At 35.4% G+C, this 14,246-nt stretch overlaps 1 protein-coding gene across 5 annotated transcripts in view; it reads left to right on the top strand.

The window, feature by feature from the left end:
* The window catches only part of ABCB7 (ATP binding cassette subfamily B member 7), a 170,383-nt gene that overhangs the window by 145,109 nt on the left and 11,028 nt on the right, over positions 1–14,246 (top strand). For all 5 annotated transcript variants that reach the window (XM_025987806.2, XM_025987807.2, XM_025987809.2 and 2 more), the window contains one exon: positions 1,042–1,149. In XM_025987806.2, the coding sequence (XP_025843591.1) occupies positions 1,042–1,149 (108 nt within the window). The remainder of the gene's footprint in view (positions 1–1,041; positions 1,150–14,246) is intronic.

The following is a 14,246-nucleotide window of genomic DNA, read 5'->3' as shown; positions in this document are numbered from 1 at the left end:
GGGGCTGCCCTGGGTGAATTGTTTTCCATTGTATATTTAAATAAAAACATTCTAGCAAATTTTTAAAATGGGCAGAAGACATAAACATATTTCCCCAAAGAATACGTACAAATGTCCAACAGACAGATGAAAAAATATTCAACATTGCTTATCATCAAGGAAATACAAATCAGATCTACAGTCAATTATCACCTCATACCTATCAGAATAGCTAAAATCAGAAACACAGAAAACAACAGGTGTCTTTGGCAAGGGTGTGAAGAAAAAGGAACATTAGTGCCCTGTTGATGGGAATGCAAATTGGTGTAGCCACTCTGGAGAGCAGTATGGAGGTTCCTCAAAAAGTTAAAAATAGAACTACTACATGATCCAGTAGTTGTGCTACTGGATATTTACCCAAAAAATACAAAAATGCTAATTGAAAATAATATATGCATCCCTATGTTTATAGCAGCATTATTAATAATAGCCAAGATATTGAAGTAGCCCAACTGTCCATCAATTGATGATAAAGAAGTCAGACTACTTTTGAAAAGGAAGTTTGCTCAAGTTAAACATACACAGTTGTCTTTGTTGCCCTCTCTTCTGAGTTTGAACTAATGAAAAGCAAATGTTCCTGTATCCTTTGAATCTCCTTTCTATTGATTGTTTTGAAATTTTCTACATCCTATTACTTGAATCCTCAACTCATTTTATTTTTGTTTTCATTGGCCAGATAAACATACTCAGCTATGTTCCTGATATCACTGTATTCATCATTGTTTACTTTTTTATTTTTAAGTTTAGAAATATCTACCTTCTCCTAGTCTAATTCAAAGAAGTGTTGCCTATCTAAAAGATAATTTTTTCCATGATAATGGGTTCATATTTGCCTTCCCTTTTCTTAGGAATTATTAGATTAGGTCAAGTATTTGGTAGTGGTATAAAGTTTATATAGTATAAAATTTATTGGCTTTTTATATGTTCCTTTAAGAAATGTATGATTATTTTAATTTGCATTTACCTAATCTTTTTTTCCTACTCTTCTTGTTAAACTTGCAGACTATTCTTGGTGCCATGAAGGATGCAGTCAAACATAGAACTTCTATTTTCATTGCACACAGATTGTCAACAGTGGTTGATGCAGATGAAATCATTGTCTTGGATCAGGTAAGAAATTTAAATTTAAAGTTTAGTATGTAGAGGGTTTTGGGGAAGATAGCAGAGTAAGAGGATGATGAGCTCCCCTGGTCCCCCAGACACATCTAGATAATCACATCAGTGCAACTAATTCAAAAATACCATGGCAATACAGACTTTGCACAGTTTATTGCAGAGAGGAGGCCACATTGAAAAGGGTAGGAGGAGCGATGCAGGCTGGAACCAAAATCCCACTGAGACTAACCATGAATGGAAGGAACAAGCATGGAAAAGAGAGAGGATCAGACCCCACACCAGGTACTTAGGCAGGAGGGAACTACACGGGAAAGACAGGTGCCCATATTAGGCTTTAAAAACTCATGGGGCTTAACTTTATGAGTTTTTACAATCAGTGGAACTTAATGCCAGGTGCTTTAAAAATCAGCTGGCTAGCTGTGGGAGACTCACAGGGCAATCAGAAACTGAGGCTTGGGCCTTAAAGAGCCAGCAAAACAAAAAATCCCACCAAGATATAGCACATAAGCAGCAGTTCCAAAAGTGCCTGGTGTACACATGAAGGACATTTATTTTCTAATCTCAGAATGTGTGCTAGAGGGGCAGGGATCTTTAGATTTCTCTAAAAACAAAAGAGCTAGTGGGTCCCATTTCTCTCCCCCCACCCCTAGCCTAGATAGCTAGATAGTTGTAAGAATCAGAAGGAATACTCTCTACGTATCTTGCCAACACAACATACACCACATCCTGCATTCTGGGGATCCACCCTACTTAGCAAGTATCCCTCCAAAGCATTTCCTGCCAAGACACACCCTGTAAGCAGCCCTGCCACAGACCTGCATCACTCCAAAGTGACTCCAGTCCTGGGGAGAGGAGAAGATAACCACACACAGCAGTGCAACTGCAGCAACAGCAGACACACTGGGCAGGCATCTAGTCTGACTGTTGGCCCCACCCGCCATCATTAGCCTCTCAGGAAACGGCAGGAAGAGCACCCTAAAACTTGATACTACTGCAACCCTAACAAATGGCCTGGGAGCAGGCATCTGGTTTGACTACAGGCCCCACCCACCAATGAAAGCCTCTCAGGAGGCAACAGAGGGAGAGCACCCTGCAATTTCATATGATGGCATCCCAGGGAGAGGAGGTGAGAGCAGGCATCTCGTCTGGCTGCTGACACCACTGAATTACAAGCCCACAGTGACACCAGATTTTTCCCTTAATAGAACAGGGACCAAACCCTGCCTGGTATACCTACAACATGAAAAGTGGACCATCTAATAACTAAAGGCAAACACAGCTTAGCTACAACAGTAGGGTACACACAACCCACTAGGAGATACTCCTGAAGCTCTGGATTCTGGAGATCAGTGGACATTATGCTATAGGACACCATAGGACCCTCTTCTTCATAAGGCCACTAATTTCAAGATCCGGAGATCTAGCAGACTTTCCTAATATATAGAAACAAACACAAAGAGTTAAGCAAAATGAGGATACAGAAGAATATGTCCCAGATGAGGGACTGGGACAAAAGTAAAGGAAGAGAACTAAATGAAACAGAGATGAACAATGTGCCTGATAAAGAATTCAAAATAATGGTTATAAAGATACTCACTGGACTAAACAAAAGAACCAATCAGAGATGAAGAACTTAATAATGCAAATTAAAAATACATTGGAGGGAATCAGTGGCAGATTAGAGGAGACCGAAGAATGGATCAGTGAGCTATAAGACAGAGTAATGAAAAGAAATGAAGCTGAACAGCAAAAAGAAAAAAGAATAATTAAAAATAATAATAGATTAAGAAAACTCAGGGATGTCATTTAAGCATTATAACATTCACATTGTAGCAATCCCAGAAAGAGGAGAGAGAAGGGTGCATAAAATTTATTTGAAATATCATAGCTGGAAACTTCCCTAAGCTGGGGAAGAAAACATCCAGATTCTGGAGACACACAAAACCCACAAGAAAATCAACCCAAGGAGAGCCACACCAAGACACATAATAACTAAAATAGCAAAAAGTAACGATGAAAAGAGAATGTTAAAAGTAACAAGGAAAAAAAAGGAAATAGTTACATACAAGGGAAAACCCATAAGGCTTTCCCCTGATTTTTCTGCAGAAACTTTGGAAGCCAGAAGGGAGTGGCACGGTATATTCAGACTACTGACAAAAAAATAACCTGTAACCAAGAATATTCTCCATATTAAGGCTATCTTCAGAATACAAGGAGAGATAGAGTTCTTCAGGCAAATAAAAGTTCAAAGAGTTTATCACCATTAAACCAGCCTTCAAGGAAAATTAAAGGGAATAATTTGGGAAGAAAAGACTAATTAGGAGTAAGGAAATTTTGAAAGGAAAAAATTCCATAGGTAAATGAAAACATATAATAAAAGGTAGTGTATTAATTGGTTATAAAACCAGTATGGAGGGGCAGCCTGGGTGGCTCAGCAGTTTAGCGCCACCTTCAGCCCAGGGTGTTTATCCTGGAGACCCAGGATTGAGTCCCACATCAGGCTCCCTGCATGCCGCCTGCTTCTCCCTCTGCCTTTGTCTCTGCCTCTCTCCCTGTCTCTCATGAATAAATAAATAAAATCTTAAAAAAAACAGTATGGAGGTTAAAGCACAAAAACATCAAAATAAATTGTGTCTATGAAAGTAATCAAGAGATTCACAAAACAAAAAGATGTGAAGTATGACGCCCTATACATAAAATGTGGGAGAAGTAAAATTGTACTACTTTAAAAGAAGACTTCAAACTTAACGATCAACCTAACATAGATTGCTATATGCATAAAATATTATATATGAACCTATTGGCAACCACAAACCTGTGGTAGGTACACAAAAAGTAAAGAGAAAGTAATCCAAGCATAACAGTGAAGAAAATCGTCAGATTACAAGGGAAGAAAGTTAAATGGGGGGGAAAAAGAAAAGAACTACAAAAACAACTATAAAACGTTACAAAATGGCAATAATTACATTCCTATCATTAATTACATTGAATGTAAATTGACTAAATGCTCCAATCAAAACACATGGGAGGAAAAAACTAACACATAGGATGACTGAATAGATTAAAAAAAAAATACAAGCTCCATTTAAGTGCTACCTACATGAAAATCAGTTCAGATGTAAAGACACATGGAGATTGAAAGGAAGGACACAGACATTTACCATGTAAATGGAAATGAAAAGAAAGCCAAGAGAACGACACTTTTATTGGACAAAACAGGCTTTAAAACAAAGATTTTAACAAGAGACAAGGACGCTACATGATAATAAAGGGAAAAATCCAACAAGAAGATATAATACTTGTAAATATTTATGTACTCACATGGGAACATACAGAAGCATACATGTGTTACCAGACATAAAAGAAGAATTTAGTACAATAATAGTAATTGACTTTAACACTCCACTTACATTGATGGATACGTCATCCATACAGAAAAGTAAGGAAATAGTGACTTTGAAAGACACAGTGGACCAGATGAAACTAACATCATATATATTCAGAACATTCTATCAAAAAACATCAGAATACATACTATTTTCAAGTGCACATAGAACATTATCCAGAATAGATAACAATAGGGCACAAAACAAGTCTCTCAATTTAAGAAGTTAAAACCACATCAAGCATCGTTTCCAAAGAAAATGTTATAAAACTACAGATCAGTTACAATAAAAAGATGGAAATAAACAAACACTTGAAAGCTAAGCAACATGCTCCTAAATAACCAGTGGATCAACAAAGAATCAAAGAGGAAATCAGAAAACACATGGAAACAAGTGAAAATGAAAACACAATGGTTCAAATTCATTGGGATACAGCAAAAAGTTTTCTAAGAGGGAAGATTATACCAATATAGGTCTAGCTCAAGAATAATAATCTTGCATAAAAACGTAACCTTAAAAAAAAAAAAAACGTAACCTTACACCTAAAGGGGCTAGAAAAGAAAGAACAAAGTCCACAGCCAGTAGAAGGAAGGAAATAATAAAAATTAGAGCAAAAATAAATGAAATAGGGACTAGAAAATTAAATAGATCAATGAAACCAGGAGCTGGTTATTTCAAAAAACCAACAAGCTTGATAAACCTTTAGCCAGACTTGAGAGAGAGAGAGAGAAGGAGAGAGAGAGAGAGAGAGAGAGGACTCACAATCAGAAATGGAAAAGAAATAGCAACTGACAACACTGAAATACAAAAGATGATTGAATACTATGCAAAATTATATGCCAACAATTTGAACAAATAGAAGAAATGGTTAAATTTATAGAAATATATAACCTTCCTGGGATGCCTGGGTAACTCAGCGGTTGAGCGTCTGCCTTTGGTTCAGGGATTGAGTCCCAGATTGGGCTCCCTGTGAGGAGCTTGCTTCACCCTCTGTCTCTGTCTCTGCCTCTTTCTCTGTGTGTCTCATGAGTAAATAAGTAAAATCTTTATATAAGATTTTATTTATATATATTTTTTGCATATATATATATATATATATATATATATATATATATATATATATATATATATAAAACCTTCCCAAACTGCATCAGGATGTAATAGAAAATTTGAATGAACCGTTTATTTGCAGTGATTCTGAATCAGTAATCAAAAACTCCCAACAAACAAAAGCCCAGGACCAAATGGCTTCACAGGTGAATTCTCCCAATTAACTAAAAGTTAGTACCTATTCTTCTCAATCTATTCCAAGAGATAGAAGAGGAAGGAAAGCTTCCAAATCCATTCTATGAGGCCAGCATGAGCCTGATACCAAAACCACATAAAGACACTACAAAAAAGTGAACTTCAGGCCAACATCTCTGATGAATATAGATGCAGAAATCCTCAACAAAATATTAGAAAATCAAATCCAACAGTACACTTAAAAAAAATCATTCACCACAATCAAGTAGAATTTATTTATTCCCAGGATATAAGGGTGATTCAATATTTGTAAATCAATCAATATAATCATATGAATAAGAGAAAGGCTCAAAACCACGTTTTAGTCTCAAAAGATACAGGAAAATCATTTTCAAAGTACAACATCAGTTCATGATAAAAATTCTCAACAAAGTAGGTTTAAAGCAAACATACCTCAACATCATCAGGCCATATATGGAAAACCCACAACTAACGTCATACTCAATGGTGAAAAATAGAACTTTTCCATATAAGATCAGGAATAAGACAAGGGTGTCCATTCTCACTTTTATTTAACATAGTACTAGAAACCCTGGCTGGAGCTATCAGACAAGAAAAACAAAGGCATCCAAATTGGTAAGAAAAAGTAAAATTTTTCACTGAAATGAATTCAGTAAAGTCACAGGTTACAAGATTAATACAGAAATCTTTTTTTTTTTAATACAGAAATCTAATGCTTTTCTACAAACTAATAATGGAGAAGAAAGAGAAATTAAGAAAACAATCCCATTTACACTTGTACCAAAATTAATAAAATACCTAGGAATAAACTTGAGATAAAAATTCTGTATCATGGAAACTATATAAAATATTGATGAAAGAAATTGAAAATGACACAAATAGATATTTCTTGTTCATGAATTAGAAGATTAATATTGGTGAAGTGTCCATACTACCCAAAGCAATCTATACAGTTTCAATGTAATCCCTATCAAAATACCAACAGCATTTTTTACAGAACTGTAACAAATAATCTTAAAATTTGTGTGGAACCACAAAAGACCTCAAATAGCCAAAGCAATCTTTAAAAAGAACAAAGCAGAATGTATCACAATCCCTGATTTCAAGATATATTACAAAGCTGTGGTAATTTTAAAAATATGGTACTGGTATAAAAATAGACACAGAAATCAATGGAAGTGAATAGAGTCCAGGAATAAACCCACACTTACATGGTCAGTTGATCTATGACAGAGGAAGCAAGAATGTACAATGAGGAAAAGATAGTCTCTTCAACATATTGGTGGTGGGAAAACTGAACAGCTACATGCAAAAGAATGAAAACCAGACCACTTTCTCACACTCAATAAACTCAAAGTGGATTAAAGACCTAAATGTGAGACCTGAAACTATAAAATTCCTAGAAGAAAACATAGGCACTAATTATTTTGACATTGACTATAGAAACATTTTTTTAGGTAAATCTTTTCAGCCAAGGAAGACAATGGCAAAATTAGACTGTTGTGAGTACACCAAAGTAAAATGTTTTTTCATACTGATAGAAACCATCAACAGAACTATATAAGGCAACCTACTGAATGAGAGAGGATACTTGTAAAATGGTATATTTGATAAGGGCTTAATATCCAACATATATAAAGAACTTATGCTACTCAGGACCCCCAGAACTAATAATCAGATTAAAAAGTGGGCAGATAATTTTTCCAGAGAAGCCATATAGATGGCCAACAGACACATCAGGGAAATGCAGATTAAAATCACAATGAGATATCACTTTATTACCCTTCAGAATGGCTAAAATGAAACACAAAAAATAAGAAATGCTGACGATGATAACAGAGAAAAAGGAACCCTCATGCACTGCTGCTGGGAATGTAAATTGGTGCAGCCATGGTGAATAGCAATATGGAGGTTCTTAAAAAATTTGAAAATACATAATTCCACTACTAGCCATTTACCCAAAGAAAATGAAGCTGCTAACTTGAAAAGATATATGCACTGCTATGTTTATTTCAGCATTATTTACAATAGCCAAGATATGGAAGCATTTAGGTGTCCATCTATGAGTGAATGGATAAAGAAGACTATTAACCTGGCCATAAAAGAAACGATATCATGCCATTTGCAACAACATGCATGAACCTAGAGGGTCTAATGATAAGTGATATTAAGTCAGAGAAAAATGAATACCATTCTGTTTCACTTGTGTGGAATTTAAGAAACAATACAAAGAAAAAGGGACACAAAAAATAGACCTTTTAAATATAGAGAACAAATTGGTGGTTGTCAGTGGGGTGGTGTGGGGGGGGGATGGGTGAAATAAAGGGGAATAAGAGTACACTTAACTTGATGAGCACTGAGAAATGTATAGAGTTGTTGAATCAATGAATTTTAAACGTGAAGCTAACACTGTATCTTAATTACAGTTCAATAAAAAAGTTTAGTATGTGAAGAACATTGGAAATTGTCACAAACACAAACAACTTAAATATTGTTTCTAAGGAAAAATGTAGAATTCTTGTTATTTAAATGAGATCAGGACTCCATTTTTACTTCCTTTTGATAGGAAAACAAAGGCACTTTTCTCCCAAGAAGATATAAACTTTTCATTGAAGTATTAAAAGCAAACTTTTATCAGGAAAACATTAATGCCTCGTATGATAGAGTCAGGTTTTAGAGAGTGTATGTATAAAATAAGTTTTCTGCATTCAGTTTTGCTCTATACAGAATTATTGCTCATTATTGCTTTTCTATTTTGTATTTTTATTTTTCTAATATCTACACATACCCTTGAAGTCTAAAAGAAAATTACCATAAAATTAAGTCTTTGCAAACATGGTTTTTATTTTTTCCTCCTGGGGGAAGAAAATGGATAGCCTGCTTTATCTCTTTTGAGGGATTTACTGTAGCAGTGTACTATCTAAATATTCTTATCAACTCAGAATACCATTACGATGATTGGTAGATTTAAAAATGGGGATAATTTTCCTTTTCTCTGCTCTTCATAAGGATATATTTTCCCACAACCTAGCACTTGGTTATTTCTAACATTGTTCAGTTTTTCACCTTCCATCAGCCTCTTTTCTATGATTGTTTCCCTTCTAATATAAACCTTCCATTCTTTATCATTTTGAAAGCATGAATTCTGGATGTTGAGAGAGGAAAAAGCAATCTCATGTATTTTCTATATTGAGTTGAGAATTTTTCACACCACTAAAATTTCATATAAGGTAGTGATTTTTCTATGTAAAATTATAATTTTCTGTACAATTATATATCGTGTGTGTGTGTGTGTGTGTGTGTATATATATTCATTCTATATAGCATAGTTATATAGTTTTATCTGTGTACTTGAGCAACCATAGGTCTTTTTGTTGGTTTTTCATAAGTACTTAACATTCATTAGGAAATAAACTAATTTTCAGTATGATTATATGCCAGTATGCCTTAAATGTGAAATGTTGTAAATATACTTTCTTATCCATTGATGCTCAAAAAAGGCACTTTTGATAAGCACTGGGTGTTGTATGTAAGTGATGAATTACTAAATTCTGCACCTGAAACTAACATTACACTGTGTGTTAACTAACTGGAATTTATTTTTTTGTATATTTTTTATTGGAGTTCGATTTGCCAACATATAGCATAACACCCAGTGCTCATCCCGTCAAGTGCCCCCCTCATTGCCCGTCACCCAGTCACCCCATCCCCCCACCCACCTCCCCGTACACTACCCCTTGTTTGTTTCCCAGGGTTAGGAGTCTCTCATGTTCTGTCACTCTCTCTGATTTTTCCCACTCATTTTCTCTCCTTTCCCTTATAATTCCTTCCACAATTTTTTATATTCCCTGTATGAGTAAAACTATATAATGTTTGTCCTTCGATTGACTTACTTCATTCAGCATAATACCCTCCAGTTCTATCCACATTGAAGCAAATGGTGGGTATTCATCGTTTCTAATGGCTGAGTAACTGGAATTTAAATAAGAACTTGGAGACAGTTCAGTCACCTGGATGGCTCAGTGGTTGAGCATCTATCTACCTTTGGCTCAGGTCGTGATCCCAGGGTCCTGGGATTGAATCCCACACCAGGCTCCCCATGGGGAGCCTACTTTTCCCTCTGCCTATGTCTCTGCCTGCCTCTCTCTGTGTCTCCCATGAATAAATAAATAAAATCTTTAAAAAAGTACTTGGAGGGGGATCCCTGGGTGGCGCAGCGGTTTGGCGCCTGCCTTTGGCCCAGGGCGCGATCCTGGAGACTCGGGATCGAATCCCACATCGGGCTCCCGGTGCATGGAGCCTGCTTCTCCCTCTGCCTATGTCTCTGCCTCTCTCTTTCTCTCTCTCTCTCACTGTGTGCCTATCATAAATAAATAAAATTAAATTAAAAAAAAAGTACTTGGAGGAAAAAAATTAAAAGAAAAAATCTGAAATAAAATATACTGTTGTGCTTTTTACACAACTTTGCATTGTATGCAGGGATGCAGATAGTCTATTCTTAAAATATAAAAATGTTAAAAGTACTTGAACAAGCTTGTGCTCTCTTGTCTCGTGCTATGAGGTTGACAGTATCTACAGTTAATCACAAAATTGCCACTTGAAGTTTGGGTTATTATTGGAACTAATTTATTAATGATTATAGTACATATATCTAAAATATCTTTATGTTTATAGTTTGCTGATTCTGTATTTGCTTGATTATGAAGATCAGAGGCTTTCATTTTCTAGTGAAACTTAAATGTGACCTCATGTATTCCATAAGCAGTGTCTTATAGTATTAATGTTCTCCATAAGAAATAGAAGGCCCCTCCTTACCCCCACAGCCTGGTGATTACCACTTACCACCAGCCTTAGCAAGAGGCTGTGGGTTGACTTGTCAAGAAATTGAGTCACAGAGTCTCTAAACAGAAAACTATCAAGCACATGAACAAAGATGGTGAAGCTTAACTGAAAATCAACACACACTAAAAAAGAAGACCACAGACCCTCTTCTGCCACTGGCTCCAAGAACCTTGCTAACCATTTCTTTATTTTTACTATCACTCCTTCCTTCATTAGGAGATAATTGGAGAATTCTCTGTAGAAATACACGTTGCTCCAGGGGGGAAAAAGATACTTGGATTTGGAGACCCCAGCAAAATGACCATGTATCCATCCATATATGATCATCCTTCATTGAAACCCCACAGTTGAAAATCCCATTCCCATGCACGTAGAGTTTCCAGCCAGCTTTCTAATGTGTCATTTTTAAGTGTTAGTGGATAATAAAGGAAGGCCTCTTAAGCAGAAGAAAAGGAACTCGTAGAAAATATAGACAGTGCAAAGAGCATAAGGCATCTTACATAATTATATCATCACAGGTCATGATAAATAAAGCATTTCTAAAATAAGGACAAATGTTTTTAAGAACAAAAAAGTAAATGGAGTTTTATATGACATGAGTTCCAGACATGTTGTTAAATGAAACAAAGACCAATTCACAAACTTTTGTATGCTGCAATTTGCAAGGGGCGGGGGGGGGGAATATGTAATACTTATTTCTGTAAAAAGAAACTCCACGAGTTTGTACCTCTTAATCTATTTCATTTTCCCCATTTTCTCATTCACCTTCTTTCTAGCAACTACCGGTTCTCTAAGAGGTACAGACTTCCAGTTATAAAAAAAGTAAGTCAGGGAGATGAAAAGTACAGCATAAGTAATATAGGCAATAATATTGTAATAATGCCTTATGGTGACAGATGATGACTGCATTACCATGGCCAGCATTGAATAAATGTTTACAGTTGTCTAATCACTATGTCATACACCTGAAAGTAATATAACATAGTATGTCAATTATATTTCAATAAAAAGTTACAAAAAACGGGAATATCCTAAATTGAGCTGAAAAGAATTTAATATTTGATGATTCACAGTCTTTCAGTGGCTCAGAGGTATGATTATGGATATTAATTATTACTATACTAAGGCAATTCTGGACAATGTTTAATATTTTAATTAACATAAAATATACTAAAGCCTTTCTTTTTTGTATTTCAGTGCCAAATAAAAAGAACTCTTAGCAGTAGATAAAAACAACAAACTCAGAACTCATAAACTAGAAACTAGAGAAATTAACTACTTATAGAGTTGGGAGAGAAAGGGATAGAAAAGATAGGAAAGGGAACATGACTTTCCTGATTATAATTTTTTATATTTTTTTATACTTTCAAGTTTTTAAATTCTAGTTAACAGACATTGTAATGTTAGTTTCAGGGGTAGAATTTAGTGATTCATCGTGGCACCCATTGCTCATCACAACAAGTGTCCTCCTTAAACCCCATCACCCATTTAACCCATCCCCCTACTGTGCTCCCCTCCAGCATCTCCCAGTTTATTTTCTATAGTTAAAGAGTCTGTTTTATTATTTGTCTTTTTTTCCCCTGTGTTCATCTGTGTTCTATCTTAAATTCCACATGTGAGTGAAATTGTATGGTATTTGTCTTTCTCTGACTGACTTATTTCACTTAGCATAATACTCTTTAGCTCCATCCACATCCTGGCAAAATGGCAATGTTTCATTATTTTTGATGGCTGAGTAGTATTCCACTGTGTATATATACACACCACATCTTTATCCATTCATCAGTCAGTGAGCATTTGGGCTTTTTTCATAGTTTGGCTATTGTTGATAATGCTGTTATAAATATCAGGGTGCATGTACACTTTCAAATCTGTATTTTTGTATCCTTTCAGTAAATACCTAGAAGTGCAGTTGCTGAGTTCTCTTTTTAACTTTATGAAGAACCTCCATACTGTTTTATATAATGGCTGCACCAGTTTGCATTTCCACCAACACTGTAAGAGGATTCCCCTTTCTCTACATCCTCACCAATGCCTATTGTTTGCTGTGTTGTTGATTCTAGCCATCCTGACAGGTGTGAGATGGTATATCATCATGCTTTTGATTTGTATTTCCCTGATGATGAGAGATGTTGACCATATATTCATGTGCCAATTAGCCATCTGGATATCCTCTTTGGAAAAATGTATGTTTATGTCTTTGCCCATTTTTAAACTGGATTGTTTTTTGGATGTTGAGTTTAATAAGTTCTTTATAGATTTTGGATACTAACCCTCATATATGTCATTTGCAAATACCTTCTCCCATTTTTGAAGGTTGCCTTTTCATCTTGTTAATTGTTTCCTTCATTGTGCAGAAGCTTTTTATCTTGAAAAGTCCCAATAGTTTGTTTTTGCTTCTGTTTCCCTTGCCTCTGGAGACATACTGAGAAAGATGTGGCTACAACTGATGTCAAAGTGGTTACTGCCTGTATTTTCCTCTGGGATTTTGATGGTTTCCTATCTAACATTTAGGTCTTCCATCTATTTTGAATTTATTTTTGTGTATGGTATAAGAAAATGGTCCAGTTTCATTCTTTTGCATGTAGCTGTCTAGTTTTCCCAACATGATTTGTTGACCTATACTTGTGGGTCCATTTCTGGGTTTTCTGTCCTGTTCTGTTGATCTATGTGTCTGTTTTTGTGCCAGTACTATACTGTCTTGATTGCTATAGCTTTGTAATATAACTTGAAGTCTGGAATTGTGATGACTCCAGCTTTGTTTTTCTTTTTCAAGGTTGTTTTGGGTATTCAGGGTCTTTTGAAGTTCCATACAAATTTTAAGATAATTTGTTCTAGTTCTGTGAAAAATGCTGTTGGTTTTTTGATAGGGATTGCATTAAATGGGTAGATTGCTTTGGGTAGTATAGATGTTCCAATAATATTTGTTCTTCCAATCCATGAGCATGGAATGTTTTTCCCTTTCTGTGTAATCCTCAATTTATTTCATCAGTGTTTTCTGGTTTTCACAGTACAGATCTTTTACCTCTTTGGTTCCCTTCATTCCTAGGTGTCTTATGGTTTTTGTTGTAATTGTAAATGGGATTGATTTCATGATTATTTTTTACTGCTTCATTATAGGTGTATAGAAATGCAACAGAATTCTGTACATTGATTTTGTATCCTGCGACTGGACAGAATTCGTTTATGAATTTTTAGCAGTTTTTTTTTTGGAGTCTTTGCTTAGAGTATTCTGTCATCTGTGAATAGTGAAAGTTTGACTTCTTCTTTGCTGATTTGGATGCCTTTTGTTTCTTTTCATTGTCTGATTGCTGAGGCTAGGACTTCCAATACTATGTTAAATAAAATTGGTGAGAATGGACATCCCTGTCTTGTTCCTTATGGTAGAGGAAAAGCTCTCAATTTTTCCCCATGGTTCATGATATTAGCTGTTGATCTCTAACATATGGGCTTTATGATGTTGAGGTATGTTCCTTCTTGCCCTCAGTTGTTGAGGGTTTTAAATCAAGAATGGATGTTGTATGTTGTCAAATGCTTTTTCTGCATCTGTTGATAGGATCATATGGTTATTATCTTTCTGTTATTAATGTGGTGTAT

This window comes from Vulpes vulpes, chromosome X (assembly GCF_048418805.1).
Source record: "Vulpes vulpes isolate BD-2025 chromosome X, VulVul3, whole genome shotgun sequence".
NCBI lineage: Eukaryota > Metazoa > Chordata > Mammalia > Carnivora > Canidae > Vulpes > Vulpes vulpes.
This window is presented reverse-complemented; position numbering and strand designations above follow the sequence as displayed.